The sequence below is a fragment of the Arachis ipaensis genome, chromosome B5 (genome assembly GCF_059453495.1).
Source record: "Arachis ipaensis isolate K30076 ecotype BB chromosome B5, ASM5945349v1, whole genome shotgun sequence".
Lineage (NCBI taxonomy): Eukaryota > Viridiplantae > Streptophyta > Magnoliopsida > Fabales > Fabaceae > Arachis > Arachis ipaensis.
In genome coordinates, this window is record NC_142440.1 from 2,930,669 (window position 1) to 2,952,294 (window position 21,626).

Sequence of the window (21,626 nt, forward strand, 5' to 3'; positions counted from 1 at the left end):
TCAATCATATCCCTAAAAAGTGAATTATGTAAATGTTACAGGGATTAGTTTCAACTTTTGATGAGCTATTATTCGGAGTGGATCATCGGTTCTATCTTAGACATTTGTATTCTTTTAAGAAGAGATTTTCAGAATTCTAACTAAAGTTTATGATGTGTAATTGACTGCAGGATAACATTGAATCACTTTTACAAACGTTAGGAATATAAATAAGATGATTTAAACGTTAGGGACACAAATAGAACTTACCCCAAATATTTAGAAAAAAATGATACTTTACTCTTATAAAGATACTAGATGTTTCACCCAAGAATTTCAAATAGTTAAATTATTTTATTGTCAAATCTCAAATAGATTTTCTCAATATAAATGTTATTTTATTATATTTTGAGACTAAATCTCTAGAATCCCATAAGTTGTAAAGATTCTAATCTATTTACACCCAAGTACGATTTAGTCTTTAAGGTAGGGCCTAAAAAAAATTTTTCGTTCCTAACTTTTTTTACTTACAAATTCATCACTAAAGTTTAACTTAATTTTAAAATCGTAAACCAAAATACCCTTTCCTTTCTTCCCCAAAATCCTCATTTTCTATTCTTCCTTTTCTTTTTCTCCATCACAGAAGCAGAACCAGAAGCAACCAGAAGTAGATAAACACGACAAGAAGCAGAAGCAGAAGCAATACACATGAATAATAAAAGCAGATAAACAAGGCAGCTAGAAAATAAATAAGACAATACACATTGAGTAATAGAAGAAACAGAAGGCAACAAAGCAGAGTCTTGTCTTCCTCTCCAACAAAAGAAACAGAAGCAGAAGTAACCAGAAGAATCAACAACAACAATAGAATAAAAAAGAATAAACAGAAGTAACCAGAAGTATCAACAACAACAACAACAACAACAACAACAACAACAACAACAACAACAACAACAACAACAACAACAACAACAACAACAACAACAACAACAACAACAACAACAACAACAACAACAACAACAACAACAACAACAACAACAACAACAACAACAACAACAACAACAACAACAACAACAACAACAACAACAACAACAACAACAACAACAATGGAATAAATAGAAGCAAAACACTTTCCTTTAAATTTGAAAAATTAAAGAAAAAAGGAATAAAAAATAGAAACAGCACTGCAGAGACCTCGAGGGAGAGCAGGTGATCTGTGAATCACGAGGAAAAGGGCTGCGACAGTAGCGGGGAGGAGGGGCTGCGGTGGTGAACTGCGAATCGCGAGGGGGGGAGAGTTGCGATGGTGGTGGCGGATTGCGTGGAAAGGACTGCGGCAGTGGTGGCGACGCCACGAATTGCGATGAGAATGGCAATGCGGTGGTGGCGGGCTGCAAATCACGATGAGGAGGGCGCTGTGTTGGTCAGCAGCGCTGCGAATCACGAGGGAGGCACTGCAGCAGTGCAAATCACGAGGGATGACGGCACTCTTGAGGGTTGGCGACAGATTCCCTTCCCTCTCTTCTTCCCTGAACACCCCCACCCCCCTCCTACCCCTCTTCTTCCGTGAAACCCTCCTCCCCCCCCCCTCCCTTCCCCCTTAACACGTTTTCCCTTTTCCAATTCCCCCTTAACACGTTTTCTTTTTTTTCTATTTTATATTTTTTTAGTTAGAGATAATTTGATAATAAAAATTAAAAGTTTGATAAAAAAAATATTTTAAAACTAAGTTAAACTTTAAAGATGATTTTATAAATAAAAAAAAATAAAGATAAAATAAATTTTCAGTCCCTATCTTAGAGACCAAAATCTTACTTAATCCTCAAATCTCTTACTCCTATAGTGCTAGGTAATTAAAAAATAAACCGTCATTTATTAATTTTAAAAATAATTAATAAATATTAAATAAAAAAAATTTTAAATTATTTTTTTGTTACTAAATATTTTCCATAATAATGAACCTCGTGCACAAATAATGAAGGTGGTGATGGACCCACACTCCACCGGTTCAAAACCACAGGGCACTCAAGAACCTCCTCTCCTACTATGATATGATAAGGAGAATATATAATGAACATCATCAAGATGTGATTAATTGTCTCCCATGTCACCAACAACCAACTTCATTCTCAATATGGACCATGTTCACAAACAAGAACAACATTATTACCAACACCACCTTAGTAGTGCTGTGCCTGAAAGTTTTTTGGGAAATATCTATATGCACCGGTTTTACTATACATTTTTCCTGGATTTTGAACGAACACTATAAACAAGTGGGTATGACTTTGCTTCAAGCTAAGGTACCAACATTTTTAATCCTAATCCTAATCTTCATCTTTTCAACTTTTACTAACTTTATGATCGTTGAAATCTTTGTAGGTATGCCCAATCCGCCATCATTCTTTTGGAGTTTGGACCACTATATCGGACTGAAACTCCACCTCTTCCCTCACCATAAACCGACCCATATACATGCATCATTTATGTTAGCACTTCCTTAACACCAAATTAATTATAAGGTGACAATTCCCTTACAATTATGGATCTTTACATAAAATTGATAATTAAAATTTATTAAATAATAATTTAATCAAATATATTAAATTATTTAACGATTTTAACTATTAATTCTATATAAATACAATTATATACGCATGTTTACCTAATTATAACTATTCTTAAAAGTTACTTTTGTAGACAATAATAAGTATGGTTAATGTAAAATACTTAAATCACAAATATTAATACTTGATTTAGAAAATTTTTTGAAAAGATGATTGTACTTTTTAAAAATATAAATTCTTTATTTTATGTTTAATAAATAAAAAAGATTATATATTTGTACTTGTAAATTTTAAAAGATAGGGGTCCTTTTGAATACACCTAAAAGAGTAATACTCCAAATAGATCCTTAAGAAATTCACGATTGAACACATTTGTCCCAACAAAATTTAAATAAAATTTTGATCATGAAATTTTTAATTATATACCAGATACGTCCCATATCAATTTGACTCGGTCAGGACTAATGGTGACTTCCGACATGACGGTTAACGGGCTGACGTGTCTGGTTAAGTGCGACGTGTCACTTCCAGGACAATTTGGTCCCCATCCATGTTGAACAAAACGACGTCGTATTGGATGTTGGGGCAAACGACGTCGTTTCGTAGAGGGCAAATAAGTCCCACCAAAAAAGGCAGAATAACGAAATGGCACCATTTTAACTGGGGGACCAATTTGATGCATAAGTCTTCTCATATTCAATCGTGTGGTAAAATTACTCCATACTTCGTTAGCGCTGCTAGGTTTCACAAAGAAACCCTTCCATATCTCCATCAACATTATCCATAGTCATTGCTCTAGTTGATCGTAAAAGTGGTTGTGACGGAGGTCGTGACGGCAGTTGGTTCCATACCCCATTGATCAAGGTTAGTCGAAAGTGTTTTTGAATTTCTGATTTCATGTACGTGCATTGTTATGGATAGTTGTAGTGATTAGTGATAGTGGATAAAATAGAGAATGTATTGTACCTCTTTATTTAGTTAGAATCCCTTTATACATTCATTATGTGAATAAACCAATAAAAGGTGGTACTGATGTTGACATCTGAATTGTTTGTTAGCATTTAGATGTCCGAAAATGGGGTCCCTGTGTTTCATTATGATAGGAACTTTGTTCGAGATAACAACGGTGTCCTGGTCTACATTAATGGAAACGTGAAAAAGTTATCCTCGATGGATGTTGACCTCATTTTCTTCTTTGACTTGAAGAAACTTTTTCTGGAGTTGAGATACCATGACTACAAAGTTATGTACTGGTTGATCCCACATATGCAACCCTAGAATCTCGTTTACATCCTATTCATGGAGATAAAAAAATTAGACTCATGTAGAAGAATAAGATACAGAATAAAAATACGGATGAATTTTACATTTATTTTGACCATCCGATATTGGAAAGGATGGAGAAGATATTATCCAATAATAATGAGGATATTGAGGAGGTAGTTGTTAAGAATGCTGGGTTGAACAATGATGCAGACATTGAAAATAGTTCAAGTGATGATGATGGGTATGATTTACATAAGATGAGTCATATAAGTCCCCACCTTCAAGCTATGATTTTTCTGATTCAAGTGAGGATGAGGAGTGTGATAAAAAAAAAGAGTGGACGAAAAGGGAAAAAAGGTGATCATGATAAAAAAAAAACTACAGTAAAAACTACAAAGCCTTGTATCAATGTTAGCAAAGATACCAAGGCTAAGACTCGAAGTAAAAGGGCAGGGGATAAGAAAGAAAAATATGCTGTAAGTGGTGGAAGTGGGCCTAATGTGAAGAAGAAGAGTGATGCTGGGTCAAGTGTCGTTGGGTTTGGTAGAGATGAACCAAAACCAAATGACAATAATGGACCCAATAAAATTAATTGGACTGGTCCTAAAAAGCCTTCAACTTTTGAAGAGGAGATTGAAGTGGAACCAATGGATGACTCAGACATAGATTTTGAGTATGAGTCAGAGGCATTCTTGACCCCTCCAAACTCAAGTGATGAATGGGGTGATAGATTTGATTGGTCTCAGTATGATCCAAATACAGAATTTAAAAAATTATAATTTCAGCTGAAGATGGAGTTTGAGACTTTAGAACAGTTCAAAAATACTCTAAAAGACTACACTATAGTTGAAGGTAGAAAAATATTCTTATATCAAGAATGATAAGAGGAGGGTGAAAGCAGCATGTGTTCATGGAGGATTCATGGTTGAAAAGAAGATACAAAAGGAGAAAGCAAAAGCAAGACTGAGAGCTAAAAGAGAAGCTACGGCAAAGGAAGATGCATCAAATATAGGTGAAACTGACAATGCTTCTGAAGTTATTGGTAATAGTAGTGTGGTGTCTACTGAGATAAATGTTGTTGAAGATGAAAATGCAGCTGATGACATTGTAACTAAGAAAAAATTGGCTTAAGCTAATTCAAACTAACGTAACCCTGATAAGGTGACTGATGTTATTGTAACTGATGGAGTTCAAAGTGGCCATAACCAAAATGCTAGAAAGACAGGATCTGAGGAAGGGGTGATAAAGAACAATATGAGAAAAATAATTGTCTTTGGATTATTTACTGTGCTAGGAACTCAAGGTCTGGAGGCTACCAGATTAAGACTTTTAATTCCGTGCATACTTGTGGAAGAGAGTTTGGAAGCAACATGGCAGATCAAAATTAGAATGCAGACAAATTGTCAAAAAGACTTCTAAGTCAGTCAAGACTAATCCATACAGAGGCATGGGATCATATTAAAATTGATTATAATGTGATAATTAGTGACAAGATGTTGTATCAGGAGTTTGAAAATGGTAAGAGAGAGGTATGTTAGTAATGAGAAGTCTTAATATGAAAAGGTGAGAGACTACCTGCAAGAACTACACAGAAGCAATCCTGGTTCAATTGCCCTTTTAGTGATGAAGCATATTCTTTAGTCACCTCCACTATTTGACAAGTTGTATGTGTGCTTAGATGCTTGTAAACAGGAGTTTAGGGCTGGCTGTCGATCAATGATAGGGTTAGATGATTGCTTCCTGAAGGAGTATTATGGAGGACAACAACTATCACTAGTAGCACAAGATGCCAACAATTATTTATACGTGATTGCATACGCAGTAGTTGCTAGTGAGACGAAAGAAAGCTGGAAATGGTTTCTAGAATTGTTGCAAAATGACTGGAGCCTTGTTGTAGTTGAAGGGTGGAACTTCATCAATGATCAGAAAAAGGTATCGATTAATTTCGATTACTTTTTTAATGACTTTTAATGTAATTAATTTTGATTATTTGTTAATTTAGTTATACCCTTTATTTTAGTTCTACCATTTAATTTAGTTATAACATTATGCAATGTTATATAGGGTCTAAAGCCGACTTTGAAAGAGGTTATACTGAACACGCATCATAAAAACTGTGTTAGGTATATTTGGAAGAATTTCACTAACAAGTACAAGAGCAAGTAGTTGAAGAATGTTGTATGGGTTTGTGCTAAGAGTAGTACGTATGCAGAGTTCAGGCAACACATGAATAGACTGAAGAAGGTCAATGAGGATGCATGGGCTTACCTAACCAAATTTGACCCAGCATGTTGGACGAATTCTTTCAAAAAATGATGCTTTTAAGAATTAGTGTGAAACTTGTTGTGTTAGTTATAACACAAAATATTTTGTTATGTTGGAGGAAATAGACCTTTTCTTATTTGTGTTGGTTTGGTTTAGTTTATATTGAAGAAAATAAACCTTCTTTTGTTTATTTTGGTTTATGTTGCTACTGAACTTAACTATTTGTGTGGTTAAAATGTTTTGATTCTCAGTTATGTTACCATTTTGATAAATAGATGAAACAAACTAAAATTAATGTGTTTCTTTTATACTATTTCACTACAATTGACTTCATGCATATCCATCTAAATATAATGAGACATTTCAATCCAATAATTTGATAATTAACATAGAATAAAGCTTGCCTAAACAGCCACGACATAGATACAAAGCACAACCACAACTAACAATGCACCAATTATTACACCTTTAAACAAAGCAAAAACAGTATACTTATTCACAAATTGGCTATCCTCATTCGTCTTCAACAACAGATCCTCCAACTGCTTCACTCTCTCCTCATGCTATCCTTCAAACTTACAATACATTCTTCACCCGCACAAGTGTCGACAGAAGCCAATTTATGCCCGTCGACTACACCAGCGTATCCAAATATCTCATCAAACCATGCAAAAAAATCACAATAACCTTACTTTTTCTGTAACAAGAATAAGAATGACAATCAACTCTACAGTTCCACGGCAATTATCACAACTATACCACAACAAAATGACTCTAGAATACCTTAAAGTGAGGACAACCAAAGAACAACCTATTCGAATTTTCTGGTGTACGAGACCTGCATATTACAGCATATGTTCTGCACTTACACTTGGGATGTTCTCCTTTTCTCAGTCAGCCCCTCGCGAATCCAGTCGTCGCACTGTCAACCGTCAGCTCATCACTAATACTTCTTCCACCTCGTCTCCGACTTGCAATTGACGTCGTGCCTCCACTAGTCATCATCAACTGCACATCTCTCACCACATAAAGCTGCAAGAGTTGAAGATGACAACCTAATTTTAAATTGGTCCCGCAGTTAAAACGGCGCCATTTCGTTACTCTGTCTTTTCTGATGGGGACTTATTTGTCCTCCACGAAACGACGTCGTTTGCTCCAAGATCCAATACGACGTCGTTTTGTCCAACTTGGATGGGGACCAAATTGTCTTGGAGGTGACACATCACACTTAACCAAACACATCAGCCTGTTAACCTCCACGTCAGACATCACCGTTAGTCCTGACCGGGTCAAACTGACATGGAGACATATCTGCTCTATAACTAAAAACCTCAAGGTTAAAATCTTAGTTAAATTTTATTGGGGACAAATATGTCCGATCGTAAATTTTATGGAGACTTATTTGGAATATTATTCCACCTAAAATAAAGATTTTCAAAGATAACTTGTACTTATTAAAATTAAAAAGTTTAATATAACTTCGTATATTAATTAATATTCAAATTTAGTTTTTACATTTATATCTACTATAATATTTTTAAATTTTAAAAAATATTTTATCAAATGCATTTATTATTATTACTTATATTTATTAAAAATTATTTTTAATTTAATTTACTAAATATATATAATACTATTTTTAAAAAATAAAAACTTTATCAAAACAAATTTAACCATATATAGCATCACATTATAGCAAAAGAATAGAATTATTCCATTCATTATATTAAAAAACATAGATAAACACAAATATTTGATTAAGTAATAAACAATGAAACCCTAACATCATTAATTAGATTATTATTTTTTGTATCATTTTCACGAGTGAATGGTTGAACTGGATGGTCAACAAACATTGGCCAAGGAATTAGGCATGTAATGTAGTAGTAGAAGAAGGAAATTAGTTACCTAAATTTGAACATGCCTTGAATATATTGCGATATCATCATCACTACCTATATATGGGGCCAATAATGGTGAATATTTATGCATCGCACAAACAAAAAGGTTGAAAAAGGAAGCGAACCTTAGCTTAATTGTTGATGGAAAGAGAGAGACAAAGAAAAGATGATCTTGAATTTAGTAGTATATATTTTGAGTTGACGTAAGATGTTTATATTCAAAGAATGCCACGGTATAATAGTAGTGATGCCTATAAAAAGGTTTAGAAAGTTTAATATAAGAACAACACGTAATTAACTATTCACTACTATTGGTGTAAAGCCACCTAAGTTGCATGTGCATATATATCTTTGGTCAACACACTATGTGTTTGTGATTGTGATTGTGATCGTCAATTATGATTTTCCATACACGGAAATTAGATTCTCAAGAATTTTATCAGATGATTTTTATTAACTTCAAATTAGAAAAAATAGTGCAATTTTTTTTAATCTATTTATTTGTTTCAAATTTGTTGTTCCTTCGTGGCATATTCCGTAAAGTAGATGTTGGACGATACAAATTTATAAGACTACTCAATTATATATTTATAATTAAAGTGACAATTTAATCTTCGAAAATTGTGATTTTGGATTAATTAGTTCTTGAAAAAAAAAAGTATTAATTAAGTCTTCTACGATAACAAACAGTTGACATATAGTATGTCCTTTTGTTAATAGAAAATGTGAAACGAAATGGAATTATTAATATATTTCGTTATTTACAGTGGTGCATATTCTATTACTGTCGGTGAACATAAAAATAATATAGTTTTGGACAATAAAATATTTATTATTTTTTAAATTTTTATAAAATCTTTATCAATTATTCTTTATTTATAATGAATCCTATTAAAACAAGTGAAATTTTGTTCTAAAAATTATTATTTGTATGATAATTTTTCATATAAATAAATACGTTATAGTAAGTATAATAGTACATATAAATACTACTGTTAAATTTTATCTGATAAATTAATAAAAAATATTATATATCTACTATTTACTATTATAAAAAACTAATTAATTATTTTTTTTCAAAAACTAATTAGTTGGAAGTTAAAAGTTTTAAACATCTAATTATTTATATTATCATCCATAAAGAACTAAGGATATAACTTTTTTTTTTTGGATATAATTTCTCACGGTAAGGATTGAAGTTATACCTAATATTATTAAATGTGTTAAATTGTAAAAGGGAGGTAGATGAAATAAAATTTAAAAAGAAAAAGGAAATTAAATCTAAATATATAATATTTTTTTTATCTTACATATTACACAACACACATTTACTCACACACACTACTATTAGTATTAGTATAAATTCTATATTTTTTATTGAGAATTCGAACTTTTATGTGCAGCTCCCAATAAAATATTATTATTAGGCCCGGGAAATAATACCTACTTCAAATAGAAAAAGCAAGTCATTATAAAGCAACATCCATATGCACAATTATTATTATTATATGCACCTTAGAAAAAAGTTGATATTGAATTGGCAAATTTTAGTAAAAGATTAAACACGGTTATAGGTATTAGGACCATGTCACTACTCACTATATATATGATTGTATATGCCATTTCTTTTGACAAAAAATTCAAAGATACTTTTAGATTCAGAATCAGAGACACATCTATTTGAATCACCATCATAACTTTAAACTAAACGTGCTCAGATATATATTATTACACAATGACTTAAAAGAATGCATTCCTATTCGAAATATATATATAATTTTTTTTAAAATATCTTCCAGTTCCAGATATAAATACTATATATACAAAGTTATTAACAAAAAATATAAATTAAATTTTACCCACTAATTCACTATTCAAATAATCACAGGCAAAAACTATACCTGTATTCGTTCGTCACCATTCATCTTAAATTTTATATTTTAAATTTTAAATTTTAAATATTAAAATTTAATTCTAAATATTAAATATTATATTTTTTAATTTGTTTTACTTAATAATAACTAATTTACTTAAATTTTATATATTTTTATTATTTTTAGATTTTTTATATTTTTTTATATGACTAACGGTTAACTCTTTTACTAATTAAAAAGTATTAATTTTTTTAGATAACGTTTGTTTTGAGGTATTAAAACGGATATTCGGAGACTGGGACTCAATATTATGTTTGTTAGTCTAAAAATTGATATTAAAATTTCGGTCTCTATCCCCAAAATTTCAGTACCTTCAAAAGTTAGAGACACATAGGACTGAAATTTTTTAAGACAGAGACTGAAACTTTTATAACATTTTATACATAAAATATCCTCATTTCAATTAATTAATTTCAATCTTCCACTTTACACCAAACACAATACTAAGACTTATTTTAATTTCTGTTTCTCAATCTCTATCTTTCATTCTCGATCTCTTAGTTTTTATCTCTCTTCCAAACACTACCTATGTACTTACTACTTGGTGAAATAACTTAAAAAAACCTTTATAAATACATTATTGCTGAAAGATCACGAAAATAAAAACATAAATCAATTAGGTAATTTTTAATTATATGAATAAATATAGAAAATAATTTTTAATTAGTTAATATTAACAAATTTTTTATTATAGAATTAATTTTTAATCATCATTTGTGGAGGATTCAGGTGTAAAATTAAGATTTAAATTTTAATAAAATTTAAAATAAAATATAATTTCAAAAAATTTAACTGGTGACTAAGTAAATTCATATTGAATCCAACACATAGATACACTTAACAAGTGAGCTAGACAGAGGTGTTTCAGTCCTAAAAGGACAGCACCTTGCATTATGAATTATTAAGATAGCCCCTCTAATTAATAGCAGGCATGAGATTATGACCACCTTAAAGGATAAGAAGCCATTGCCAACCTGTTGGAGGTTTTATCTCCTTTTGTCTACCCCTGACCATGATACTATATCCTTCTTTCATCTTCTTCTTTGGAACATTAATTGTGACTACTCAACAAAAAGTGATTACTCTTTTTCTACTAATTAATTACTTGCCAACCTGCTTGTTAGGCAATGCTAACAAACTCATCATACATATATATATAAACATATATACACACACATTCTTTAATTTGCACTATGTGTATATTTCCAGTAATGTTATTTTATGTTAAGTATATATCTTCAACTTCCCTTTATAAATTTCTTAAAGTGATACTCACAAACATATCAAAATCAAACTAAGTAGTTCTTATATAATAACTACATTCATAGTCCTTATTTTAATGCAATCCTACTTAACTCAGTCTGGAAAAAGAATTATTTTCACTTAAACAAAAATATTTAGTCTTTACATATTTCATAATATCATATACTATTTATGTATTATTAGGAAATTAAATTCTTAATTTAATGACACTAAATACTTAGCCTGTAAAAAGAATTTATGAGTTAAAAAATATTTATTTATCATGTGTATATATATTTTTATAGACATACACATTATATATTAAAAATATGAGTTAGACGAATAAAATTGATTCTATATTTAAATTTGACTCTATCTAAATCAAGTAAAATTATTAGCGAATTGGGATAGATTGAATATCTATAAGTACAGAAAGTACTGTACTATGAATCAAGTTAGATTGATCTAATAATTAGTTTATTAGTTTATTTAAATAAGTGAAGGGGACTCGAATCTTGTTTTATGTATGCAGTAACTCATTGATTATTGATTAATGACAAACCCTTAAATGAAGTTTCGATTTGTGACAGATTAATCTTTGATCTATTAGATTGAAAAATACTGTGAGAAATCATACGTAGGGGTGGCAATGGTTAGGATAGGGTAGGGTTTGGAGTCAACTCTAACCCTACCCGCGGATTGAGAATATCCCAACCCTAACCCTACCCACTCTTAACCCGCGGTTTACAAAAAAGATGCAATATTATTATATAATTTGATGATAATTTAAAATAGAACTGACTTTTATGTTAAAAAAAAGATATTAAATTATCAATTAATAATCTTCTTTTAATGATTAAGGATCTTTTGTATTTAGTGAGAGGTCTTTGGTTCAATATCCACTTGGAATATATTTTTATATAAGTATATAACATATACATATATAGGATGTGGGTTGGTAGGATAGGGTTGAGACTCAATTCGCACCCTATCCGACCCGCACGAAAACCCTACCCGCATCCTACCCGATTGAATGAAGTCAAATTAGATACCCGTGAATAGAGCACATGTTGTCACCCTAACCATACGGAGTACAAATCCTACTTGTACACGGATAATGTACTATATATGAACCCTAATAATATCTACCGCATTGGTATTGGTATATATAACATACACTACATACTCTTAACTAAGAACGACACACATGCTGAGCACATAGAATTGCAAAAGGAATGAAGAGTCACATACATTGGCTTGATGAATATCTGAGTTTCAATCATTGATTTGGAGATGGGAACATTATTATTATTATTATTTATTTGCATTATTATTGATAACTGACCGTAGCACATGTTGAATGAGACATAGAAGACTCAGTGGAAATACTTATCAAAGGCTACAAACAAAGCCTTCAAATTAAAAAGACATACGCACTCTTGCTTTTCATTTTGGGTGCATTAGTCTTAATTATTGCCACCTTTTTATTCTTGTCCATGCACATAAATTTCGTTATTCTATGGGCCGGGCACATTATGATATGACTCATACTTACATATACATGATTTGTAAGACATGAAAAATAATCCCTTAATTTATGATGATGATATGAGACATTTTCATTATCACCAATGCAATCAATTCAAGATTTGTGCCCACATCAATTTTCTTTAAAGTTTAATTTGTTTATCATTTTTTAGAATTTTCAATTTTTATTTTGGAGTCGTTAGTGATTTTACAGGTCATTATTATGTGATTAAAAGAAGAATCTTAGGAAATAGAAAAAATAATAAAAAATTGTAAAATATCTGAAACGTAATATATGTATTTTAAATTGATTATTAAGCATTACAAGTTATAATTCAAGATTTTGGAATCATAGATCTTATCCAAAAGAATCGGAATTATAGCTAGTATTTGGCTAGACTCTAGATAAAATTACAAATTAAAAATAATAAATATATATAAAAATCAGCTATCATAATTAATTATTAATATATTTATATATAAATATATATGTGTAATATAATTTATTTTTAATGTATATTTTATATTTTAATATATATTTTATAATAATAGTTAATTTTAATAACTGATTTTAGTATATACTTAATATGACTAATAATTTAATATATAATACACAGTATCATAATAATTATGCTATGTGTGTATTAATTAAAGTTAGTTATATCGGTATAAAATATATATTAAAATATAAATATACATTAAAAATAAATTAAATCACACATATATTTATACACAAATATATTAATGACTAATTTTAATAGTTGATTTTGATGTATGAATAATATTTTTTGTATCTTAAACCATTTTTAGTAGTGTATTCTTTTTTTCTAAATAGTCAAAATTATGCTAATAAATTCTAACTCAAATGGAACTGTTTTTACTTTTTGAGTGTTGTATACTTGTATTCTTTTTTTCTTTTTTTTTTCTAAACTTAAAAACCAAACTTGAATTCGAGATCTCTAAATAAGAATGAGAAAACTATATCATTTAAATTATACCTGGTTAGCTTGTATGCTTATATTCTTGTTCTTGGCATATATACTATTATTATTCGTATCTTGGCAGAGACCTTGTGTGCACGTTGCTATATATTTTGCTCTGTTTTGTTGGTATCTTTGTATGTGACCACCAATTATTGTACTTAATGCATGAGTTTCATTCATGAAATTCATTTATTATTATAAGCACTATAAATCCGTATCATTGAAGAAGGTTCATGTGATTCATATACCAGTCATGGATCAAATTGTATGTTGAAATCCCTCTTAGTGTGACTAATCAAATACAATCTCACTAGTTACTTCATAATCTTCTTAATCTCTCTCAAATTAAGGGTTAATACTCAAATTCATCTTCGAAAGATTGCGTGATCTTTATTTTTGTCTTTGAATGATTTTTTTTATCAAATTAGTCTTTGAAAAATAAAAAATAAGTCAAATTAGTCATTCTGTCAGTTGGACGATGACGTGGCAGGTCAGTGACACGTGGCATACCCGTGACATGCCATGTGTCACTTGACATGTACAAAAGATTTTTATAGTCAAAATTTTCATCCCTCAAATTTTAAAAATTAGTCAAACTAGTCCTTATATAATTTTTTTTTATTTTTTCTTCATAATATTAAATTTGAAATATTTTTTGATACTACTAATTTTAATAGAAATGTAATTGACAAACAAAACATTAGTAATTGTATATTTTCTTCTTAAAATTTTTTTTCAATAAAATTATCTCTCTCCTTTAATTCTTCTCAAAATCTCTCTTATTCTTTTCTATTCTAAAACATTTTTCTTACATTATTATATTTTGCTGGAATATATATATATACTTAAAATTGAAATGTATGTATTTATTAACCTAGACAAAGTTATATGCTCAAAATCAAAATTTATGTATATTAACCTAAACAAAGTTATACCACTATTTTTTTCTACTATATATATATTTTTTTCCATTACGGTATTACTTACATATAGGATGTAATGGTAGTGATACTTAGAGTCAAAATTCAAGAAGATCCACAAATTTTGACTCTAAGTATTACTATCATTACATTCTATACGTAAGTAATACCGTAATGGACAAAAAAAATATGTAGTAAAAAAAATAGTGGTATAACTTTGTTTAGCTTAACATACATAAATTTTGATTTCGAGCATATAATTTTGTTTAGGTTAATAAATACTCCAGCAAAATGTATGTAAGAAAAATGTTTTAGAATAGAAAAGAATAAGAGAGATTTTGAGAAGAATTAAAGGAGAGAGATAATTTTATTGAAAAAAAAATTTAAGAAGAAAAGATACAATTACTAATGTTTTGTTTGTCAATTACATTTCTATTAAAATTAGTAATATCAAAAAATATTTTAAATTTAATATTATGAAAATAAAAAAAATTATATAAGGATTAGTTTGACTAATTTTTAAAATTTGAGGGGTGAAAATGACTTACATCTAGACTTTCAAGGACTATTTTGACTATAAAAAATATTTTGTACATGTCAAGTGACACGTGGCATGTCACAGGTATGCCACGTGTCACTGACCTGCCACGTGTCACTGACTTGCCACATGGTGTGCCACATGGCGTTGACCGTAGTGTTGACTTACCACGTGGCGTGCCACGTCATCGTCTAACTGACAGAATGACTAATTTGACTTATTTTTTATCTTTTAGGGACTAATTTGATTAAAAAAATCATTCGAGGACAAAAATAAAGATCGCGTAATTTTTCAGGGACGAATTTGAGTATTAACCCTCAAATTAATTACCTTTGATTTCTGATACCTTCAATTATCTTAGGGAAAAAAATCATAGTAATTTTCTCTATGACTAATTAAATGATATTATAGACTCTTTTTTTCGTTTATAAAAATATGGTGAAAATTAAAGTGCAATTAACTTCACGTGATGTTGATAATTGAGAGCCGTTAAACAAAAATTTAGTCAAATCATTCAAATAATTTAACGGCTCTCAACTATCAATTTCACATGAAGTTAATTGCACATGAGTTTTCACTTAAAAATATATAATAATTGTTGTAACATTTATAGTGCTCGGATATTTTTATAAAATTTTAAATTTTTTAATAAACATAACATTGAACTAAATGAACTCTGCGCTTAAAAAAAAAACTAATGTAAGCATGACAATTGAAAAATTAAAAGACGTAAAATTTTAGTTTTGTTGCGCCACTATGGATAGAGAATTCTCGACTACTAGACAAATTTTGAACAGAAATTAAGGTAGAAAACACAAAATAAAAATATGTTATATTTAATTTAAAATTTTAATGTATTAAATTAATAAGTTTTTTATCTTGTAAATTGATTAAAGGATTAAGTATGATTTTGATTCTTAAAGTATAGGTCGGAAATTTTTTTGTCCTCATCAATCTTTTTTGAATGCAAAATCGTCTCTAAAATTTAAAACTAAATTTTAAAATCGTCATTTTTACTTAAATATTAAAATTTTGGATAAAATTATCCATAACAAAAAATTATAAAATAAAAAAATAAGAGAAAGAGAGTGTTTCTGTTCGTGCGAAGGGGAACAGAAGAAGAAAAATAAGCCATTGACGATCCATTTTTGTCTTTGCTTCTGCATGATTTCCGTACGATTTTGGTCCCTAAGACAAAGACGATTTTAAAACTAAGTTAAATTTTAGGGACAATTTTATATAAAAAAAAATAGAGACGAAAAAAAATTTTGGCCTATACCTTAAAAATCAAAATTATACTTAACTTTTGATTAAATTTTTTATTTTTTTTTATTTTCTCTAATGTAAGACTAATTTATTATATTCTTTACACTTAATATTTAACAAGTCTAGGCCAATATTAATGTATTATATTCATTAATTAATATTTAATAGTGAGAAAGGCACATCTAGTTAGTGACTGAAGTTGGAATGATAATTAAGGAACTTAATCTGTTGTATTCATTAATTAATAGTGACAAAGACACATCTAGTTAGCGACTGAAGTTGGAATGATAATTAAGGAACTCCTCATTTATTTTCTACTTCATATATATACAGTGACACGAACTCATAATTTATATTTTGAGAAAACCTGGCCTCTATGGTATTATTGTAAATTTAAAAAAAAAATGAATTAATATAACAATAGGAAAAATACAATTTCAAAGGTAGAATATTCGGATGGCAGGTACACATGATTCGTGAAATAATATCTGTACGATCGATTATTGACCATTATCTTTTAAGTTAAACATTACATTTTGATTAATAATAAATAGTAAATAGTACTGCTGCTGCAGCTAAGCTTAGACGACGTAAATTAATAAGAATGGCATATTTTTGTTGGTATATATAACTGAATAAAATTACATGCATGCCACTGCCATATCCACAACCACACATTAAAACCTGTGGATGGTTTCCAATTCAGGGTACGAAACTGCTCTAACTTGCGCTGTTTTCTTTCCAAGATACACCAAAATAAAACTTTGGGCCACTTGCTTATGCTATTCCTTATTTTTATTTATTAAATCCATAGTTTAATATACTAAGGTACATATGTGGATTTTAATACTTACTAGTTGATGATACTAATCAAGGTGGGTAAGATACAGTAGCAAAGTGCAAACACGAAACTTCAAATTTAGTAGCAAAATTTTGGATATTTTGTATTGTTGTAAATACCTGGTATATTTAATTTCTTATCAATATATTAGGCGTATAGTAAAATTAACTTTTTTTTTAGTTAAAAGTGAGATTTAAACTCGTGACTTTTAGAAGAATATGAAAAGATTATATCATTTAAGTTATAATTCGTTGATAATTATTAAAATTAATTACTAAAATAAAAATATATATTAAAATATAAAATATATACTAAAAATAAATTAAGATATATATATATATATAAATATATTATAACTGATTTAATAATTAATTTTAATGTATAAATAATATTTTAAAATTTGTTAGGTTTAATTATTCTGTTGGTCTCTATAGTTTTATCAAATTTTCAATTAGGTCTCTATACTTTTTTTCTTTTTAATTGAGTTTCTACACTACTTTTAATTTTGTAATTATGTCATTTTTATATCAAAAACGTTAAAATTAATCGAATATTTTTCTCAAAATACATGCGATCAAAAATTTAATTAGGTTTTTAATTATGAAACAGTTCAGTTTTTAAAGAAATATTCAATTAACTCGAATATTTTATACACTCAAAAAGACGTAATTATAAAATTAAAAGTAGCGTACAAATTCAATTAAAAAAAAAGTATAAAGACCTAATTAAAAATTTGATAAAACTATAAAAACTAACAAAATAATTAAACTAATTTTTTTATTATAGGTAATTGTCATAATTTTTTAATGATTAAATATATATATTTAGATGTATTATATATTTTATATTTTAGTATACTTTACTACTACACGTATATATTTATACAGACATACAGTAGTTAATTTAATAAATAATTTTTAGTAAAAAAAAATATCGTTGAGATTTTTATGCAAACGAAATTGGTTTAATTTTTTATAAAATCTCCTTTATGTTAAGAAAAGTAGTTAAGATATCTTCAGTCCTCACAAATCACAACATGTGTCTGAGAGTATTTTCTAGAACTCACTGAAATCCATTATTGACTTGGAGTTATACATTAAGTAGATTTGATAGGGACATGTAGTTATCCACTATACTATTTTAAATTTTAAAAATAAAAAATATCTCATTTCATTATTAAACAAGAATGGGAAATGAAAATCAAACACGGTTTACCTACTTGTTTAAACATGACAAGTCAGATTAAGAAAGGAAAAGGAGGAATTATTTTATCAATAACATAGAGAAGAGAACAAAAAGGAAATTAACTGTTCTAATAAAATAAAGAACAAAGCAAACAGAAACTATTTTTTCCAATAAACTAAGCAGTTAAATAATTTTTAAAATATTATTTTATTAGTACTATTAACACTTATGACTTGATTGACAAATTGATGAAAATCAAAATGACCTGAAGTATATCATCATTTTTTAAGATATAACAAATATCATCTATGACTAATTAATGTTATTAATCATAATATTTGGCAAATAAAAGATAGAGTTAGTACTTAGTAGGAAAACTATAGAAAGAATCAAGAACATGGTGGGCCATGGCTTTAATTCTCTGTAGTTTTGTTCCCCTACTCTTCCTCAATTGTATTTTAATATTAAAAAATAGTAATTCATTTTCTGTTTATTTTTTTGTTAGACATGTGAGTATTTTTATAAGAATTTTTAAAAAAAAGTGATAACAAATGCTTACATGTAATATTAATTTGTATGATTTAGTATTTACTCTCTTACATAAATGATAATGATTTGATTGAGAATTTAAAATTATTTATTACCTATAAAATTATCAAAATAATATTGTAAAGGAATGATGATCTAATCAAATAGTTATCATTCGCGGAAAACTGACGAAAGTTATATTATATAAATGACGTGGTCACACGTAAGTATTTTAAGTTATATTATGTCAAAAATTTCATAGAATGACTCATGCGTTTAATAAAAAATAAAGAATGAATTGATATTTTTCAATCGTTAAGGTATAAATTGTCTAAATTAAAAAAGAATAAAGACAAAAAATTATACTCTTTATTTTTCGTTAATTTTTAGCCATTTTAATATGTTAAATAATTAGTTTAAAATTAAAAAAAGCAGAAATAAAAATTAAGAATATATGTAACATACAAATAAAATCAATACTAATATAAACAAGAATTTAGTTAATATATTCTAAAAATATAAGTTAAAATTATTAATTAAATTTTTTTGAGAAAAAATGAAAAATTTAATTTTCAATATATTTATTAAAATAAAAAATTTAAAATTTTGTAGTAATAATAATTTTATCACGCATTTTTAAAACACATCATAGTTAACTTAAACCTAAACACATTCTCTAGATGTATGAAATTAATAGCTTTTATGGGAATACGAAAAATAATAATTTCAGAGTTATATTTATAATAATTAAAATTATAAATGACATAACCAAATTAAATTTATATTTATAACTAAAATAGATATAAAAAAAACAAAAAAAGTGATAATTACTTTGTTGTATTTGATGAAAAATTTAAATATTTTATTTATAAATTTCATAAACATATATAAACACGTAATATTTATTTAATAGTTAATATTGAACATATATATGGATAAATATGAATAATGAATAAAATAAAAATAATAATGAGGCTTAATTAGTGAATTGGTTCATAAAAAGGTCCTTACCTTCTGCTTTACCCACTTGCCTCTTCACATTCACAATACAAAGTGGGACCATCCACCACTCTCTCTTGACCCAAAGTCTCCTTCTTCTTCTTCTTCTTCTCCTTCCAACTCTTATCCTCAAACCTTCCTTCTTCCACAATTATTTAACCACCCTCCCTCCTTCCTTCCTTTTCTAACAAACCGTTTCATTAATTTCTTCTCTTTTTCTCTAATTCACACAAACACATGACACGTACTCTTAGATCCCTCACATCCACAGCCGACAACGCCACCGTCGTTGCCGCCGCTCCGCCGCCCGAGGCTGTGGCTCTTGAATCCGACTTCGTCGTCATCCTCGCAGCTCTCCTCTGCGCCCTCATATGCGTCGTCGGTCTTGTCGCCGTCGCCAGGTGCGCCTGGCTCCGCCGAGGCTCCGCCGCCGGAGCCTCACCGCGTCAGGCTCTCGCCAACAAAGGATTGAAGAAGAAGGTTCTCCAGTCGTTACCGAAATTCGCCTACGTTGACGGAGGAGATCCAGAATCCGGATTCGGTAGCGGTGCCGGGTGGATGGTGACGGCGGAGTGCGCGATCTGCCTTTCGGATTTTGCCGCCGGCGATGAGATCCGCGTGTTGCCGCAGTGTGGCCACGGGTTCCACGTGGCCTGCATAGACACGTGGCTTGGATCACACTCTTCTTGCCCTTCGTGCCGACAGGTTTTAGCGGTTGCGAGGTGCCAGAAGTGCGGGAGGTTTCCCGCCACCGGAGCTGGAAGCTCCGCCGCAAGAGCGGCGATCAATGAACCTGAGCTGAAGTCGAGAGAAGACGACAATGCCGTTTTTAACGATAACACTAATAACAGTAACAGTAATAGCGGCGGTTTCAGCTGTAATAGCAACAGTAGTAGTAGCAACACCAACAATAATAGTGGTTTCTTGCCTTGAAGAAACAGTTGTAGTTTTTTGTATGTATCTGTAGGCTCTTTTTTAGCATTATTATTTTACCTTTTCTTTTTTGTTTTTAAAATATCATCATCACTTGGAAGCTGTTGGTGGTTGAGATTGTAATTTGGGCAATCTAAATCTTTCGCATTATAAACCTTGCCAATTGTTAGTATTATTGTTACTACTTGCTGTGTATATTTTGGCAATTTAAATTTAATCCAATGTAATTGGTAGAGTTAGATTGAGCATATGAAATGATCTTTTTTATGTTCTTGGGTGGTGGATAACATGTGAAATGGTCTCATTAGATCCAAAATGGATATTATAGAAAAGGAGATTAGTAAATGATTAGGAGAAAGATTAAAAGACCCCATGTTGCCTAACGTAGTTGAAACTTGAAATCTTCGGAATTTGGACCTCTTTAAACAATTACAAAAGGACACTGTTACAGGTAATAAATAACTATATAGGGTTTAGGTGATAAAGACAAATTAGCTCCTGGTTGACCATTATTTTATCACAGGTATATATGGTAGTTTGCTCTTTGCCGAATAGTACTAAACTACTAATTATCTCTTCTAAAATAAATTGATTTTTTTTTAGAGATTACGAGATTTTTAATAAAAAATATTTATTTTAATTTTTGATATTTAATTTAGCGAGATTAATTAATTTTTTTGTCAAATAATTTTTTTTAAAATTTATTTACGTAACACATTAATTATTAATATATTTTTATTTAATTTTTATAA

The 21,626-nt window shown here is 29.2% G+C and overlaps 1 protein-coding gene and 1 pseudogene across 1 annotated transcript; both read left to right on the forward strand.

Moving 5' to 3' along the window:
* Positions 1-3,611: 3,611 nt before the first annotated feature.
* LOC148563213 (uncharacterized) lies at positions 3,612-5,978 on the forward strand (annotated as a pseudogene).
* Positions 5,979-19,973: 13,995 nt separating this feature from the next.
* Positions 19,974-21,055, forward strand: LOC107642474 (RING-H2 finger protein ATL8). Its single transcript, XM_016345843.3, has one exon. The coding sequence runs from the start codon at positions 20,179-20,181 to the stop codon at positions 20,872-20,874; it is 696 nt and encodes a 231-aa protein (XP_016201329.1). The 5' UTR covers positions 19,974-20,178; the 3' UTR covers positions 20,875-21,055.
* The last annotated feature ends 571 nt before the right edge of the window (positions 21,056-21,626 follow it).

Bases quoted from the DNA above. Each gene is read 5' to 3' on its own strand.
- LOC107642474 (XM_016345843.3), top strand. From the start codon at position 20,179: ATGACACGTACTCTTAGATCCCTCACATCCACAGCCGACAACGCCACC.